This window comes from Thermobia domestica, chromosome 1 (genome assembly GCF_964235325.1).
Source record: "Thermobia domestica chromosome 1, izTheDome1.hap1.1, whole genome shotgun sequence".
NCBI classification, from domain to species: domain Eukaryota; kingdom Metazoa; phylum Arthropoda; class Insecta; order Zygentoma; family Lepismatidae; genus Thermobia; species Thermobia domestica.
This window is the reverse complement of record NC_137454.1, coordinates 153601385-153621216: the sequence shown is the minus strand read 5'-3', so window position 1 is coordinate 153621216 and position 19832 is coordinate 153601385. Positions and strand designations below refer to the sequence as shown.

At 38.5% G+C, this 19832-nt stretch overlaps 1 protein-coding gene across 3 annotated transcripts in view; it reads left to right on the top strand.

Annotated features, from left to right (window-relative positions):
• LOC145690090 (uncharacterized) overlaps nt 1-19832 on the top strand; it is a 192132-nt gene that overhangs the window by 137569 nt on the left and 34731 nt on the right. For all 3 annotated transcript variants that reach the window (XM_081764644.1, XM_081764654.1, XM_081764663.1), the window contains 2 exons: nt 2945-6330; nt 18695-18800. In XM_081764644.1, coding sequence (XP_081620770.1) covers nt 2945-6330; nt 18695-18800 — 3492 coding nt within the window. The remainder of the gene's footprint in view (nt 1-2944; nt 6331-18694; nt 18801-19832) is intronic.

Genomic DNA, 19832 nt, shown 5'->3' with positions numbered 1-19832 from the left:
GTGCGGGGAGGATACACGTCTATGGCAACCGTGGGCCTACAGTTTCGCGGCGCGTGCTCATTTCGACCGTCGCGGAACGGTATCAAAAATTAAATTTGTTGCGCAATAGGAAGAAATAAAGAAACCCGTAAGCAAAGACTGACAAAATGGCGGCCCAGATACCCACATGTCTGATGTGTTATTCCAATATTTTCGGGTTAAAATTTGTCAACTTCTTTCAAAACAGTCGATGATTATTGTGTAGGGATTGTGAGATATTTTGCTTCTACTATAAGCAATGATCTTTCTTACGGTTCGAACCATATTCCAAGTTCCCTTTACGTAGCTTATGTAACTAGATTGAGAACAAAGTATCTTCAACAAAATGAACATGAACTTCATTAAACATTTCAGAATAATAATAAATATTATAATGAATGCCCATACCGAAAGGGACATTACAAATGAACATCAGTTATTGCCGTTGAAATATATATAGGTAACTAGATGTGAGTTTTTTTTTTTTTTTTTTTTTTCAGTTTAGTATATTTATGATAAAAATATAAAATAGGTAGGGGCGCCGAAACATCTTTTTGACTAGCCTCAGTCGGTATGTATTTAATTTTAAGCTCTGCGTTACTACAGCGCACGTATGTCATATTTGGCCAGATTGCGCACTTAGGTGGGTGATAATCAGACAGTCAACTCCCAACTTCATTATTTCGTTGCTCATTCAACAAACAGCACGAGCAACTGTCTACCTTCGCTTTCATTTTTTAGCGCCACTGTATCTGACCATGGTTAAACACTATCAGATATAATTTTGATTTTATATATTTTATATGAAGTAAAGTTAAGACTTTTAAAAGACAATAGCTCTGCTACATACTGCTTTCGATTAATGCCTTGTTTCATTTGACTATATATATATATATATATATATATATATATATATATATATATATATATATATCTCAAGAATCTAATCTTCCGTATTTTCTATTATGTAAACGTATTTGAATAACGAAACTGCTAATTCAGTCTTCTGGAAGGCACTCTTGTTAATACGTAAATTTTAAAGACAGACAAATAAGCGATAATGATTAAATGTACTACTAGACGTAAGTTACAGAAATGGCCGAAAAGAGACTTGGGTATTTCTACTAAATGTGCTTGTATTTATTTTGGTTCCTGTAAAGGAAGTTAAATTTGTAACTTGTAAAAGCAGCTGAGGATTATGCTGTGAGAAGTCTCATAAATAAAATAAAATAAAATTTTGATTCAATACATACTTAGGCCTACCAGTTTCTCTCTAGAGTATTCTTTAGATATAGTCCACACTATTTATCCTGTCATAGCATGCTTCAGGAATACAGATCAATTGGGTAATTAGAACATTTGTTCATTTCAAAGGTATGAAAGTAAAAGGTGGTTTCAGGTTTATGGTAACGAATTTGAACGCAAGGTACCAGCATGCATAAATGTCCATGAAGCTATTACGGTTACTTTAAAAGTGCTGTGTGTGGGTGGTGATACAGCTCTGAACAATATGGCGTATTGGAAGGACTGCATTTGTATCGTTTCGGACACTGGTTTGCAGTAGTTGTAGCCAAGTAAGTAGGATATATGACACGATTTCCGTGTGTCAAAGAAAAGGATCACTTTGTGCTGCTGCGTCCTCCAAAATTTGCATCGCAGATATCATGTCCGAGATATGGCGCAAGAAGTGCCTTTCTTGGTGCGATGTAAGAACCCACCGGCTCAGAGAGCAGCAGTAGCAAGCGCAGAAGAACGGTCATCCGTGACGGTAATAGCGTAATTACGCAATACTTTTTTGTAAAGAGAAAGAAGTCTCGGGTTCCTATGCTTCGTCCCTCACATATGGAAAGCACGAGGTACAGGCGAAAACTGTACGATCGCAATCTTGCAGGGACAGGTGGAAGTTAGTTGTGAGTGGGCTGTACTTAGGTATATTTGTCGGCATATAAAAAAGGAGGGTCATTTTTTGCTCCGTGATTCCAAGTCCGTTTTACTGGATGCATGAACCTGTGGAAGGTTTTCTACGCGGATTTATGGTTGGTGGTAATTGCTGCTATGATGAGTAAATTATGTTACTCAGAATGGACAAGAAGGCTACAGCTAATGCACCTTACTACCAAAGGATCATTTTGAAGCAAATATACCACCATAATATTTTGTGGTAACGACACACCTGCGTTGTCATTCGAGACAAGCTGTCCAGTCATATGGCGAAGTCAACGATGACGTGTGTAGAGTGGATGGTACGTGAAACGGGAATTCGTGGAATCAGTTTTACAGACATGAAGTCTCTTGATATATATGGGATCTTGTGGATTCCCATTGTTAAACTATCTTGGGCCGTGTGCACTCCACGGTTCTTAAAGATACGGAGCAGACTTCATGCATCTGCTTTATCGTAGTTTCCTTCGATGGAAACTGAAATGCAGGGCGATAGCCAACAGATAGGGCTTATGGCTTGCACATCAACTGCAGCTGCTGGTGGCGTTGCGATATTTCGCAAGTTGTAAGGATGACAAATTCATTATCGTAAACCTTTTGTATCACTTTACCCTTAAATTTGCCCTATTACATTTATGAGACTTACAGATTATTAGCTCGGCTCGGTAGTAATAGTTTCTCTACCCGTTCATTTAATTTTATCTGTTGATAAATACTGTCACGGACGACTTAATGTCGGAAACACTGTAATTTATAATTATGGCAACACTGATATTTATGTACAATAGTTTATCTAGAACAAATCATTTTAGACTAGAATCTGTATCCGACACTCTTAGTGGCTCTTTATACTATTTTAACTTTAAAGTTCTTCCAGAGATCAATTTATCATTTTCGAGCTATAGTATGTATGTTTTTGAAGACATTTTGTGTTATTATAACAACTTATGTATTTTTTTTTTTTTTTTTTTTTTTTAATTTCTAGACACAGACACTACAGAATATGAAAGTGCTGCAGACACAGAACCTATCAGTGAGTCGAAAGATCTTCTGTCACCAACTGGAAGTGTTTTTACAGAAGATGTCATAGGAATCTTTCAGGATGCGCAGCAGGAAGTGCAAATTTCTTCTGAAACTGGAAATGCTACGCTAAATGAAGAAGACATTTTGTCCGAAGTAACCCATGCATTTAAGCACTTAAAGCTCTCCAACGGAACAGATTGTAGTACACCAAAAAGGTTAGATTCAAGTCCTGGTGATGTATGTGTAGAAAAAAATTGTTTCGACGGAGACGTAAAAGCTGTCGAAAGTGATATTCAAGAACATTTTATTGACAGTAGTGCTAAATCGACTTCCAATAGTGTAGTGACTCTATTGAAAAAACTTGAATCCCAAGAAGACTTACCTGATAGTTATGTGGAAATAAAATGTCCAGAAACTGATGAACAATATGCTGATAAAAGTAATACAAGTACTGCTACTCCCTCCATAGATAACAATAATACTATACAAATAACAAAGAGTGAAATCAGTCCGAATGCAACAGAAACCTTGGAAAACCGTGTTAACTCAAACCTAGTGAATTCTGTGAACTCAAGTGTTACTTTCGAAACAAGTTATCTAAGTGATAAACTAACAGAACAAGGTGAAATTGTTGCACCAGCACTAAAACCAGAAGTTGAAAAAGTTGCAGCAGTAAAACCAGAAGTTGAAAAAGTTGCAGCAGTAAAACCAGAAGTTGAAAAGGTTGCAGCAGCAGTAGAACCAGAAGTTGAAAAGGTTGCAGCAGCAGTAGAACCAGAAGTTGAAAAGGTTGCAGCAGCAGTAGAACCAGAAGTTGAAAAGGTTGCACCAGCAGTAGAACCAGAAGTTGAAAAGGTTACAGCAGCAGTAGAACCAGAAGTTGAAAAGGTTGCACCAACAGTAGAAGTTGAAAAGGTTGCAGTAGCAGTAGAACCAGAAGTTGAAAAGGTTGCAGCAGCAGTAGAACCAGAAGTTGAAAAGGTTGCACCAACAGTAGAAGTTGAAAAGGTTGCAGTAGCAGTAGAACCAGAAGTTGAAAAGGTTGCAGCAGCAGTAGAACCAGAAGTTGAAAAGGTTGCACCAGCAGTAGAACCAGAAGTTGAAAAGGTTGCACCAGCAGTAGAAACAGAAGTTGAAAATGTTGCACCAACAGTAGAACCAGAAGTTGAAAATGTTGCACCAACAGTAGAACCAGAAGTTGAAAAGGTTGCACCAACATTAGAACCAGAAGTTGAAAAGGCTGCACCAGCAGTAAAACCAGAAGTTGAAAAGGCTGCACCAGCAGTAGAACCAGAAGTTGAAAAGGCTGCACCAGCAGTAGAACCAGAAGTTGAAAAGGCTGCACCAGCAGTAGAACCAGAAGTTGAAAAGGTTGCACCAACATTAGAACCAGAAGTTGAAAAGGCTGCACCAGCAGTAAAACCAGAAGTTGAAAAGGCTGCACCAGCAGTAGAACCAGAAGTTGAAAAGGCTGTACCAACAGTAGAACCAGAAGTTGAAAAGGCTGTACCAGCAGTAGAACCAGAAGTTGAAAAGGCTGCAGCAACAGTAGAACCAGAAGTTGAAAAGGCTGCAGCAACAGTAGAACCAGAAGTTGAAAAGGCTGCAGCAGCAGTAGAACCAGAAGTTGAAAAGGTTGCACCAACAGTAGAACCAGAAGTTGAAAAGGTTGCACCAACAGTAGAACCAGAAGTTGAAAAGGTTGCACCAACATTAGAACCAGAAGTTGAAAAGGTTGCACCAACAGTAGAACCAGAAGTTGAAAAGGTTGCACCAACAGTAGAACCAGAAGTTGAAAAGGTTGCACCAACATTAGAACCAGAAGTTGAAAAGGTTGCACCAACATTAGAACCAGAAGTTGAAAAGGTTGCACCAACATTAGAACCAGAAGTTGAAAAGGTTGCACCAACATTAGAACCAGAAGTTGAAAAGGTTGCACCACCATTAGAACCAGAAGTTGAAAAGGTTGCACCAATATTAGAACCAGAAGTTGAAAAGGTTGCACCAATATTAGAACCAGAAGTTGAAAAGGTTGCACCAACAGTAGAACCAGAAGTTGAAAAGGTTGCACCAACAGTAGAACCAGAAGTTGAAAAGGTTGCACCAATATTAGAACCAGAAGTTGAAAAGGTTGCACCAACAGTAGAACCAGAAGTTGAAAAGGTTGCACCAATATTAGAACCAGAAGTTGAAAAGCTTGCACCAATATTAGAACCAGAAGTTCAAAAGCTTGCACGAGGATTAGAACAACAGATTGCAAAAGGTATACAAATAGAAAAACAACAAATTGAAAAGAGTGTACCAGTAGTAGAACAAGAAGTTGAAAAAATCCTTCTGGTAACAGAAGTTACTAAAGTAAAACCAAATACAAGTCTTCCTATAAACGAAGAGGATAACTCGTTTAGGTCTGAGCTAAGTAGTAATAACCCACCTAAAGCAGACCAAAATATCGTAGCTTCCACACCTTCCACAAGGAGAGAATCAAGAGAGCAAGTAGAATTTATCAAACTTGCCAAAGAGGAAGACAACAAAAATCTTCAATTACAGCTCAACGCGAGTGAAAATTTGATAGCATTAGACGATTCAACATCAGAAAGCAAAACTGCTACTTGTGAATGTACTATTCCCTCTAATAATTTATCGTTAAAACTTGAACCAAGTGATATATCTAAATCTTCTTTTAAAGAAGAATTAGAATTTGATGAAAGTTTAGCTTTAGAAGCTGCAAGAATTTCACAAGAAATTATTAATGCTTCACAATCTTTGCAAGAAGCAGATTTGGAAGAATCCATAGAAACAAGTAAGAAACAAGAGGTGACTAGAAATCAGAATAGTTCTGTGTGTTCACATAGTGGAATGGCGGATGAAGAAGGTAATGGCGTATTAGATACTACTGAGACAAGACAAGTGGGGAAGTGGGACGAGAACATAAATTTGTGTAGTTCTCCGATACTGGGTCATTCAACGCCACAGAAGAGAGACACCGAAAATGCTAATGACGAACTGAAAGATTTAGAAACACTAGTTAAACAACGTACTCCGAGCAAGACTCAAACTCCAACTAGAACCAGACAACAGTTATCGAAGAGAAAAGAAGTATTCAGTGATTTTGTTTCAGCTGCAATGGAAGAGACTGAATGTGCGAAACCGAAATCCAAATTTTCATTTGGCGGGAGGGAGATGAATTGCGATGAGACTGAAGATCCATTCAAGCCTAGAAACAAACTTCGCAATTCGCCACCGAGAGATTTGGCATGCGGTGGAGATGCGACCCAAAACTCTGTAAATAATACAAGAGTGTTAAATAGTACTTTCCAGGCCAGTTCACGTGAAAGAAAATTAGAAAAGGTATGTTAACCTCCAGTAGTGAGTTGTCACTTTTTTTTAAGTTGAATTGCGGAAAGTTGTATGTACAGAAATTGTATTTAATTGTAGTACATGTTTTCCGTATTGTTGAATGTGCTTGTTTTTTTATGCATGTGACTTCAAACATACCGTGTATGGATGCACATTTTAATGTATGAATTTAACAGCATCTTTTATATGTAGCATGTAGTATTTTGTAGTGTAGATGAATTCAGACTAAATCCTAATTTCGTTTATTCAACTTGCTTTTATATAAGAAATATAAAGTCGAGGAGGTAAGTAAAACTTAAAATCGAACGAGCAGTTTGGACTGTATACTATTTATGTGCACAACGTTAAATAAAAATGCAACGTTGCAATTTACCTGGACCTACAACATAAATGAATGAAGTTACTGTTGAAATGGGGGCTGGCCATCGGCACGTTAGCTTAAAAGATAGTAACTTCATTCACTTATGCTGTGGGACCACGTAAATGACAATGTTGCGTTTGCATTTAACATTGGGCGCATAAAGATTGTGCAGTCCAAACGGTTCGTCTGATTTAAAAAAAAAAAAAAAAAAAAATCTTCCACTTCAAATTGAAAACATTATATTTGGAGACTATTTCCCCTACATTTTGTTGTAACTCTGATAGTAACAGAGTTACCCTGTCAGGGGACTTTTGAGACACCCTGTATATATCAATGTCAGTAGGAAATGTATTCCTATAAATTTAATATCTTAATTTGGTTGGATACCTCTACTGTGACTACTGACTTAAATTGTGGAATTAATCTGGAATTCCGTGTATATTCATTTTTGACTGCAAAAACCAAGAAAAAAACATCGAAATTAACCAGAATACCTGGAATTTTTGGAAGTAGTTTCTCCCGATTTTCTCAAAAGTTAATTCTTCTATGTTGATTGGTTGACTTAAGAGATTAGTCTATTCAGCACCGAGGCTGTATAAGACATGGAACTACAGTTTAACGTGGGATTCGAACCACATTGTGCTCTCACCGGGAATGGAACCTGATATTCGTGCGCCTCAAGTACGTACGCTAATCATACATCCACAAGGGAGTTACCAGGTGGATGTGAAAAATGAAGTAACTCTTAAAACTTGATTTGAAGGGACATATATCTTTGCACATCAAAACCTACGAAATCGTGAGTTACCTCGAGATACCCAGTGAAGTTCCTTCGCAACCAGTAGCGATACGAGATACCGGTTTATACACACCAGTGCGGAAGAATATTAGTCTTTTTCGCACCTAATATATATATATATTACCATCAATCCTGATTTACATTCTTGAAAGCTTTTCTTTCGATTGGCTGTCTTGCAGGAGAGACGCTAGTTAATACTTTGCATCTTGATAGGGTGCTTTGTAATCATACATATATAATATGTAATAGCAGTATTTATTTCATATATAAATTTTCAGATATGTTTAAATGTAAATCGAATATCATGATAAAGGTTTTCACTACATATTATGAATAAACTAGCAGCGTTCACCCCGCTTCGCTGCGGTCACCCCGGAACGCAATAAACTTTGTTACTTAGATAATTTTTACTTTTTCGCTTTCAAGTGATATGATAAAAACCATAGAAGATTGCAGTAAATCTTAACATTATATCGCCTGTCATTTATGTTAACCCGCCCCGCTTCGCTGCGGTCATCCCGGTGCTGGCATATTGTAAAAGTGTCTGTAAAAATAAGCAAATCAATTAAAAAATTTTAAACAGAAGATTCAAGCTATTTTCCGCTCTATATCGCCTGTCATTTATGTTAACCCGCCGAGTGACACGGTCATGCGGGTTGCATATAAATACGTTTATTTTTACCTATGATGAACTAATAACAAAGGATTTGTACGTTATGGACACTTGAATGGTCAATTATCTCAAGACACTGGTAATTAAAAATTAAAGTGATATGATAAAAACCATCTAGGGTCCAAATCCTAATAACCCCCCAAAAATGAAAGAAATTGGTTCAGCCGTATTAGCGTGATGAGCGGACAAAGAATTGTACGTTCTCTTTTATATATATAGATAAAAAAAATAACCTGGAAAATTTGGAGAAACCCTTGAATTTGTAAAAATTAGTGCTTCAATTCAACTAAATATAAGTACTTTTTTCTTACTTCTTCTAAATGATAATATAATACACTGAAATATTATTTGTAAATATTCAAATTTTGAAATGCGAGTGAAAGTTCCTTGAACTTTTTTGCATGCATACCGAACACAGAGAAACTTCTTACGAGTTTTGTTGATTTTTTCTCTTAAAGAATACATTTGTAGTAAATCATTATTTGCAAAGTATTATGAATCTACACCTAATTTTAAATTATTACTGATTTTTAATATTATGATTGTCGTGTCGACTTATCGAGAGATTTTTTTGAAATAAATTAATATAAAGGTAACCAAGAAAGTTCTGTCCCTTTTTATGGAGGTCTGTATTCAATTGGCGCTCACACCGTGAGTTAAATGCAAATGGAGATAACGCGAAGGTCAGTTGTTGGTATGGGTATATCCAACATACTGCCTTGTTGTGGCAGTTTAGTTACACCGTGAACTTGCGTAAGAACCGAGTGAACATGGTACCTCTACAGAGCGTCATAAGGGCGTGCATGCTGTACGAGTTCAAACTGGGGTCAAACGCCGCTGCAATGGGACGGAAGATATCCCAGGCAATTAGTGAGGGTGTCAGGACTACGCGGACAGTGCAGCGGTGGTTTTGACAAGTTTAAGGATGGTGACGAAACACTCGAAGACGCACTACGTGCTGGAAGACAAACACAGGTACAAAATGAAGATCTTCAAACAGCAATTGAGGCGAACAGTGGCCAGACACGTGAGGAACTGGTACTACAATTCAGTGAGAGCGGAGAAACCATTCGGCAGCACCTCCATCAACTTGGGAAGCACTACAAGTTGGGTCAATGAGTCCCACATGATTTGACTCCGGGCCAAAAGGCAAAGGAACAGACAGCTGTGTTTCTTTGCTGTCTCGTCTGAGGAAGGAGCCATTTCTGGACAGGGTGGTGTTGACATGTGGGTCCTGTACGAAGCCCCACAGCGTCGTCATCATTGGTTAGCACCCATGAACCGGTTCCAAAAGATCCGAAACCAGCACTGCACCAGAAGAAAGTCCTCGTGTGTGTTTGGTGCATTGCTCGCGTCATTGTGCATTGGGAACTGCTACCAGCTGGTCAGAGCATCAATGCAACTGTGTACTGTCAGCAGCTGAGCCGTGTTCAAGGTAAACTCAAAATTCTGGAACCAGAGGACAACGCTAAGCCCCTCGTGGCTAGGTTGACCCGGGACACCATTCTACGCCTTGTATGGGAAACACCATGGATTCCATGACCTTCCAGAACGTTGGCAGAAGGTCGTTGATATTGATGGGGATTATTTTTGATCTTCCAGGTGCATCTTAGGTGACACATCAGTGTTCGAAGGTGATAAGTAAAAAAGTGACAGAACTGTCTTGGTTACCTTATAGTATTTCGTAACTACCAAGTCGGCATGGAACTTATTCCTTTAAGAAATCCTGCGTTCGAGCGGAAACATGTACTATCGGGTGATTTACATACAACCGACACTAACAAAGACGTTTAGAAGTATTGCTGTTCAACAATTGCTGGAATAAGGTAAGGAAGAACATGTGAAATACTGTCATTTGTTTCAGTTCATCGTGAGTAATCTTAGTATACTGGAGATCATATAGTTCACAGATGAGGTATGGTTCATTTGTGTATCTGTCAGTTCACGGAATACACACGTTTTGTTCCGCCGAGATTCACATTCTATTTTAGTAGTCTGTTCCTCCATTGAAAGTCGCAGTTTCATGTGGAATATATACATTAGAGCATAGTAGGTCCGATATTCTTCCATGAAACTATGGACACTACAAAGTACAGACACATTTGTGATTGTATTCGTTCTGTAACTGGATAATAGAGTGCTGCGTCAAGGGTATTTTCAAGTGGATTGAACCAAATGCTGATCAAAAATGTCCATGGAATTGATTTTGAGTTTTGTTGGGGACCGAATGGTTCCCAAAAGTCTGTGGCTACCACACTACTTCCATAGTTACATCAAATACCAAGTATCCAAACTGCTGTCCACATCGTGCCGATTTGAAACAGAACATTACGCACATTTTCTATGATGTTGATAATTTTGTCAAGAGCAGCCAGGAATTTCGAACGTATTTAGTTATCTTCAGCAGCAGGGTGAATAGTTCCAGCATTTACTAATGACATAGCAGAGGTATAGATACTCTTCATGTGATGTGTAGAAATAAGTTTCTCTAATCATTCATTCATGAAATGAAATTTTTGAATTTAATGCCCTGCGGTTATGCTCATAAGGCTAAGGGACTATGATTAAAGCAAGTGAATGATGATGGAAGAATTGGTGGAGTGAGAATGTAGGAGGAAAGGGAGTACCCCGAGAAACCCCAGACATGAGGTTGTCCACAAACTAACTTGGCTAGGGATCGAACCACGGACCCCACGAGCCAGAGGTAAGCACTCTACCACAGCCACCGTGTCCATTCTAATCATTCAGTTTGAATAAGTAAATAAACGTTTTAGTTTAAATGAATTACTCTGTACTATGAGCCAAAGCTATTATTATTAGAGATTCTTTATATCGCATACTATGCGGAAAATACCACTACGAAACTTCTGATAATTCCTTGTACTTTTAAAATTTATTTAAGTAATACACTTGTCGAAAACTCCATCTTTTCAGAACGATGTCATTGAAAGTTCGAAATTTCAGTTTTTAAAACGCCCCATTTATAAACTATAGGATCTAGCCCAAACAGTTCGAGAAATTATAGATGAATTAATACAAACGGTGTCGAAATATCCATGTTTACTAATCTTACCATTCCTGTCAACACATCGTAGAAGATACGGTAAGGTAACATGAATTCCCAGCACTTACTTAACTTCGAAAATCTGGTCTGTAGGTTCGACATGGTTGTAATTTTTAAAACAATCTCAGTTCGCAAACAGAGGCGTTTCAGGGTCTGATTTTTCGAGCTTTTTCAAAGCTTATAGCTCCAAAAGGATGCATTTCTGGACTTTTTGACAAGTTTTTTTCTTCTATTTGCTATATTTTTCACGAAATTTTGCGTCTTACGTGTATTGTTACTTCTCTGATCGTTCTGTTCCGTATATGGATATTGCTCTTGCACGTTAAAGAACAAAGGAATGGACATTGTTTTACGGTCTAGTCTTTTTGCGATCATTTACAATGCACGTGCATTATAACAAAATTGCACCTTTTTGGAAAGTATCGTTTCTCTGTGTACAGGTAGTTTTAAACACCTGAGACGAAATTTTCGTATTCTTCACATATTCCAATAATTTAAAATCCTTATATTATTTAATACTATATATATATATATATATATATATATATATATATATATATATAGTGAAACCTCTCTAAAGCGGACAGCCGTGGGGAATCAAAAATTGTCCGCTATAGAGAGGTGTCCGCCTTCAAGAGGTTTCAGTATTTTGCTATGTAAATTAGTGAGCAAGGTAGTATACAACTATAAAAAAATATTTTTGCATGAATCACGTATTTACGAATATTAAATGCATTATCCTCTGTCATCCAATACTCTGTGTACGAGGCACAACATGGAAATAACATGTTATAATTCTCTGCACTTTAAACTTATCAGTACTTCCTTCGTTTTCAGTATGGCGCTTTAATTTGTGGGGTAATTGCAGTCCTGAAGTGTCCTTTCTGAGACAATATATGCCTGAGGGCAAAAAATACTAAACTTGTCTTCTGGTTGGTTAGAGACTCCAACGGGACAGTAGCGTAATGTGTCATTCCTAACGGCGGGCAACTGTCAATCACTTTTGTGTCTAAAACAGCTTGGGTGGGAGTGGGATGCAAGCAAAAGACATGAAAGTGTTGTTTAACAGAGACGCTTCATCTGGGTTGCTGAGCAGACAGCTGAGGAGGCAAAATGTTGTCATAATGCTTCCTTGGTGACACATGTATCAATTACTGAAAATGTATTTTTACTACACTTTTCAACTTATTTCTAGAGAAAGTGTCCGTAATACGGAGGTAAATAATACCTATAAAATACAGAAAAGACTGTCCGTGTCCGTACTAGAGTGTCCGCTTTAGAGAGGTTTGCCAATATGTTTTTTCCTATTACAGTGTTTGGGGATTACAAAATATGTCCGTTAAGGGAGGTGTCCGCTTTATAGAGGTGTATATACAGATGATGATCAGAAAAATGGAAACACCTGAGCAAAATTGCAACTTACCAGATTAATATGGTGTCGGACCACCTTTCGCCTTCAGAACAGCCAAGATGCGACATGGGATGGAAGCATAGAGGTCGTGAATGGTAGCAAGTGGAATTTTACACCATTCTTCGTGCAGGTCATCGGCCAGTTCTGTGAGAGAGGATGGAGGTGGAAATCGTCGCCGGAGTAGTTTTTCCAAGACGGACCACAGATGTTCAATTATGTTGAGATCTGGGGATTGGGCGGGCCAGAGGAGTTGTTGAACTTCATCCCGATGTTCCGCAAACCACGCTGCAACAACGCCAGCTGTGTGAATAGGTGCATTATCATCCTGGAAGATGGCGTCATTGTCCGGGAACAACATCCGGACCATAGGATGCAAGTAGTCTCCTAAATTTGCGACATTATCGTTGGCAGTGATTCGTCTGCTAAGTGTGACCACAGGACCCAATGAAAACCATGATATGGCGGCCCACAGCATCACCGAGCCGCCGCCATGTTTCACAGTTGGACGGAGACACTGCAGATCATAAGCTTCTTTGGGCGTTCTCCACACATAAACACGGCCCGTGGTTGGGAATAGGGTGAAGGATGACTCATCCGACCATATCACACATTTCCAGTCCTCAATGGTCCAAGTTGCATGGTCGCGGTACCATTTGCGGCGTGCGAAAGCGTTATGGTCCCTGATGAGCGGTTTGGTCCGTGCAACACGACCCCGTAAGTTCATGTCATGTAATTCGCGGCGGACTGTGATTGTCGAAACAGGGTGGGGGAGGTGCTGATTGAGTTCCTCCGTCACTTGTTCCTCAGTGGCACGACGGTTCTGCGTGACAATGCGCTTTAATACCTGGCGTGACCTGTCACTCATGATTTTCTTCCGCCCACTGTTCCGTTTCCCCGATGTGGTTTTCCCGTGTGTTGTGTAGGCCATCATCACCTTCGACACTGTCCCACGCGACACACCTAACACAGTAGCCACTGCCGTCACACTTACTCCACATAACCGCGCACCAATAATTTGCCCTCTTTGAAAATCTGAGAGGTCTCCCATTTTACACTACCTCCGTCTGCTGCAGCCACTGGACACTGCGCCTGACGTAGTATGGAAACCGACCTAACACACCACCACCACCACCGGTCCGGCGCTGCGGGCGCCACGACACCACTGCCAACCCATACATCTGACGCGTTGCCAACTACAGGTGTTTCCATTTTTCTGATCACATATATGATTTAAATAACTTAATGTTCCACAATATTAAGTTAACTTTGATCAAAATTAGAAACTAATTGACAGTTCACCCGTAAACTACGTGGAAATTTGTGTTGAAGGGAAGCTATGTCACAGGAGTATGTTAAGGTCACCGAGATAGGGATCAATCCCAATCGTCGTGGTGATAGTTATAAATGGAGGGCTTCTGTAGGAAGGATCAAACGGATTACAATGTTGCCGCCATGTAACACATTGAGAAGTATTTGCCAACCAAAGCACAACGATTGTCTCGGCGGAATACTCACTGCGTGGCAATTTAAGTCAAGGTATAAGTACACTTTTACATTGTGTATGTATATTTATTTATTTATTTATTTATTTGAAGTTTACTGAATTTATTCTAATACCTCCCGTGCTTGTTGAAACAGCCGTGGTTGCATTAGTCAGTGATATGTTTCTAGGTACTTTAGGAATGATGGTAACTTGATCACGTCCAGTATGTGTCGAAGTCAAGAAAATTTAGAGGGAAATCTTATCTTCACATCGCCTGTGGTCACTTTGCCCTGTCCTTAGTGAGCAAGGGAGGTAGGAGGAGGAGGTATCTTTTATTTGTTGAAACTGACACTTCCATCTCAACTAAAGTTTTGATTTTCAAATAAAATTGTTTTCGCGCAAATTGTTGTTTATAAGCAGTATTACAAGATCTCAAATCTCAGTTATGCATGATGCGTCTTGCTGATAATGTTTTATAGCAGTGAACATATTTGCGTGCGAATGTTTAAATTTCTTAGTTTCGCCCAACCCAAAATCCAAGCGAGATCTAACTTTAAAATGGTAATAATAAAAATACATTAGCAATGCCCGCCGTAGGTAAATGGTTTGATACTATCGACATCGCAGTTTTTCAACAGTTGCTTTCGACTGAAACATCAGAAACAAATTTAAGTCAGTCCATAATTAAACTTTCTTTCAAATATTTTAAGTTCCAGCTCAGGGCTTGTGGTGAGTGAGGCTTTTAAGACTTAGTGAGTTTATATATAGTAAAAGTACAGTGTAAAATATTTCTTGTGACTGTTCAAAATGAAATTAAATCTTCCAGCTCTTTGTCCTAATAATCAATGATTACGATTGTTAATAAATCAATGATAACGAAAGAATTGATGAAATGAGAATTTGAGAGAAACGGGAGAACTCCGAAAAATTCTACGGATGAGTATTCTTATGATAAATACTGCTATTGGAAAATTCTTGAATAGAAATTCAGTTGCTGGTAATGTGCTTTGAAAATCGTGAATAGGTAATGTGTTACTCCTCCGCTTTTCGCTGGTTTTGTTTGTTTTAAATATTGATGCCTTTAATGCGAGCAATTAACGTAGAATTGCTTGACATTTTTCCTTACTTTTTTCGTTCTTCCCAAGTCTGTTAGATGAACACGTTATTTTTACCTTCAATTTCAAATCTTTATTTTCTTCGTTTAGATTAGTAAAATCAACAGCAGTCCAACTACTTTAAATGTCATTTTCTTCTGTTTATTTATTTATTTTATTTTATTTTTTAAGCTAAGAAGATACCTGCGATTGTCGAATGCAAATTTATGTTATCCTTACGAGAGTAATTGGAATGTGTTCATTAGATCACATGAGTTGATCCTAGTAGGTACAAGTATTGATAGTATCTAGAGCTGAAGCTATCTGTAGGAATCTTCGTCTCATTTCGTTGTCAAATTCAGCCTTAAGAAAGGTTTTAGACCTTCCACTCACATCCTGAGCGTTTATTACTAACAAATACGCCGTAAGCACATGAGTTTACATCCATTTATGCTATTCTAGAATAATTTACTGAACGAATCACATACTATTGTAGAATTCGGATTTAATGCAAATTCAGTATTTAGTTTTAGAATATGAGATTGATACTAGGCAGAGTTAAGATTAGTGATAACTAGGGGCACGAGTTTTTAACAATGCGCGATAAAACGAAATGCGTCAGAATTAAGTAATTTCCAGTTTCTTGACATTTTATGATATTTTGTGTGTATTTCCATTGATTTCCGTTGCGCGATAAAACGTGAAATTGGCAGTTTTGCGCGAAATTTCTAACAATACGCTGTATAACGCGAAATTTTAAAAATAAGTTTTCATCAATTTAAAAACTCCAGTTTTCCTCTGACAGCGGTAGAACGTGGCATGAATGGTGCATTTTGGGTGATTCGGACACGACTATAGCGAACATGTTGCGCGTTAGCTATCACCATCGCAGCTGGATGTGGAGGAGTTATTTTAATTAATTAGCCAGTGGCATGGACTGGTAAACAAACGTAGAACAATGAAGGAGGAAAATGTTGAAACATGTAAGATGGTTATGTTTAATGCTTAATTTTCTATAAGTGAAACTTACTATGTCAAGTGAAATATTCATTGTATTTTGTTTTTAGGTAATTAATGGTTTATTTCTGTAGTGATCTCTCAATAAAAGGAACAATTTTTAAAATGTCAGGGAATATCTTTTCCACAAAATGTGAAACTTTATTTGGAAAATGCGAAATATGATAAACGATTCGCGAAATTTTCAAATTCTTAGTGCGAAAAATTCGCGCCCCTAGTGATACCCTTATGTGCAATCTTGTTTATAAAAAAGTAGTCCAGGATCCATTATATTTGGCATAAAGGTGTGCCGGATGAAAGTCCACCAAGCGGTTTTGACATACTGGACCACGTATCTGTTCAAAAAATATTGGGGGATTCCCCCCCCCCCCCGAATGGTACCAAAATATAATATAGCCTACTTGCAAAGCGGATACATTGTAGTTCAGTATATTTTTTAACTCCATTTCACACACCTGAACTATAAATTCTATTCACTAGACTAAATAAATATGTAGCTGCTTATTTTCTTTGCTTCTTTGGAAACATGAAAAGATAAGGTGCATTAAAGTGAACTGTTTGTGGATTTATGTTTGGTTTGATTTTGTCGTATATTTATGCGTTTTTTAATGACTGAACGTACCAATGAATGAATAAATAAGCAATAAAAAGTAGCTCTTGTTTTACGCAATTATTACCCACATAAATCTAAAACATTTTCACCACTCAGATTCATACATAGAGCAAAGATCCTTATCAATTTAATGGACACTTAGAATTGGAAACACGTCGGGTGTTTGTGTTGGCAGCGGTCAGAAGGCGACTGCAGTACTGTGCTTTTGATTGGTGGTTAGAGCAAACCTCCGTACTACGTAAGGAGCAGTAGAACAGCAGTGTGAAGTGAGCTGAGCAGGCAGTGATAGTGTAAAATGGGCAATCTCTGATTTTCAGAGGGCAAATTTTTGGCGCTCGGTTATCCGGTGCAGACGTGACGAAATTGGCTAGTGTTTTGCGCGTGTCGTGAAAGACAATATCCAAGGTGATGAGTCTATAAAACTAAGACAAAAGTAGATGGACGAAGAAAAACAGTGGTTAGAAAAAATCCTCAGTGACAGGTCCCCCAAGCAGTAAGGGGGACTGTCATTCAGAGCTTCTAAGACTGTGGTGCAAGTGACGGAGGAGCTCAAGCAGCAATTACCACAGCCTGTGTCGTCAATGAGTCCCCCGCAAATGAAATGAGATAGACGTATGGTGTCGGGTGCACGGCGAAACTGGTGATAAGTGACCATTACACCATGGTGCCAGTGGTATCAAAGACATGCAACATAAGCCACTGATGATGGGAAAGTTGTGATATGATCGGATGAGTTATCGTTCACCCTACTTTAAACCACAGATCTGATTTGTGTGTGGCCGGTGCCCAAAGAAGTGTATATGATCCACAGTCTCTCCGCCCAACTGTGAAATACAGCGGGTTACTCTGTGATGCAGTGGGGCACAATATCCTAATTTTCTGGGGGTCCTGCGGTGCCACTTACCGTTCACGTCACTGCTTGTAATTGTATCGCAATTTTATGGAGCACGTTCACCCTATAATTCAGGTGATTCCGGGCAATGGGATGTTATTCCAGGATGATAGTGTGCCCATTCGAACAGCTGAAGCTGTTGTAACGTGCTTTGAGAAACATCGAGATTTATTTAAATACTACCTCTCGTTCGCCCAATCCCAATCCCCAGACCTGATCTGTTCGTTTTGGAGACCAGTGGCGGCTTTAGCGGGTAGGCAGAGGCCAACCCAAAAATTTTGAAAAATATACAAACGCTAAAAGATACAATAAAGAGTAAATATGTTTTCCACTATTTATATTATTGGTAGATAATCATTTAACAAATAGCATCAACTACTATTGTAGAAGTAATTTCCTACTGTCATTAATCAATCAAATATAGCCATAAGCGAGGGAGCGAGCGTACCGAAAGTAAAATCCTAAAGCCGCCCCTGTTGGAGACACAAACTCGGTGCAGATTTCCGCCTCCATCCTGTCTCACGGCACTGAGTGGTTCATACACGCGGAATGGTGTAATATTCTACTTGATAATATTCACGACTTCTATGAGTACATTACACGTCGCATCAGTTATTCTGAAGACGAAAGATGGTCCAACGCCATTTTAATCTGTTTCATTTTTTTCCAGATTCCATAAAATTGGTAAGTATCTGTATGCCAAAATGTAATATGCAACAAAGGTAAAGAATGCGAAATTTCGCGCAGTAAAATGCTACATAGGTTTTGGGATAAAGTCTAAATGGTCACTTTCCATCATCGGTCTACATATATAATGATTAACATTCAGTTTTAATATAGAGCTCTATTACTACCATAAATAATACATAGTTGATACAATTTAAAATAAATTCTAAGATACTACTTCTGGCACCTTAACATCAATTTAATTTTTACTGTACTTTTCAGGATGGTAGCACGGATAGTGCTTCGTCTCCCAAAGATCTATCGATTAACTCAGAGGTAAACCATAGCGAAGCAGGTCCAGATATAGCTGAGGAGGATAAAAATGAGTGTAAGTATTGTGATTCTCGATTTTTAATATTCATGTTAGGACAAAGAGTGGTTTTTGGTTTAAAAATAATACAAATTGTAACTTCGACTCCTGTTGGTCATGAATGGATGAGAGATGCTGATATTGTAATCTGATTGGGCTATGTTAAAATGGTAGGCAGGCAGTTCTAAATTAGGGATTATCAGTTTTGAATAAATGATTTGTTACACAATTTGTATTTTCAAAGCAATGGAAAATACCGAATCGATGTGCTTGATGGATTTAAGTCTCTTACTGATCAGGAAGATAGAATGAAATATTCCCTAATAAAATTTATTTACTTAGAATTTGTTTAATTTAAATCAGCATGTCATATGCATACCGAGCTTGTAGGAATCAGTTATCACGAGGTTTTTTTTTCGTTTTTTTTTTTAAGTAAGTAAGTACCAATTTGAAATTCGGCCGCTGCAGCGCTGCGGTCGGCATACCTACATCTGTTGGCAGTCCACAGACGCTATTGCGGAAACATTCGTTCTTGTTTACGTTTGTTTGTGAGTATTTAAAATGCCTCTGCCGATTGAGACTCCTGCCAACTGTAAAATACATGAAATACGTGCTGTGATTTGTTTCCTTAATGCGCGTTCTTCCTTCCCTTCTTTTCCGCATAAGATGCTGGCCTAAGAACGTCATTCCTCATACGTGACAGGCTTAAGTCCATAGATGCCGGTAATGCCCAGAAATATGTACAAATAAAAATAAATTACCACACACTGAGTCTCATATAGTAAAGTGAATGTTGACTCTCTTAATTCTTGGACCTTTCCCCAAACTGAAAACTTTCAATATTACATAATCAGTAGCGTTTATAATGGAAACACCCGTGTACTGCAATGTCATATTAGTGGATAATAACAGTGAACTAGTGATGTCAACTGGCTCGGTTGCGATGAGCCAGTGGCTGTTAGGCTCGACTCAGATGAGCCACCAGTTCAGTTCAGCTCGGTTGGGTGAGCTGTTGGCTCAGCTCACTTCTCGGTTCGGCTAGGTGGTGAC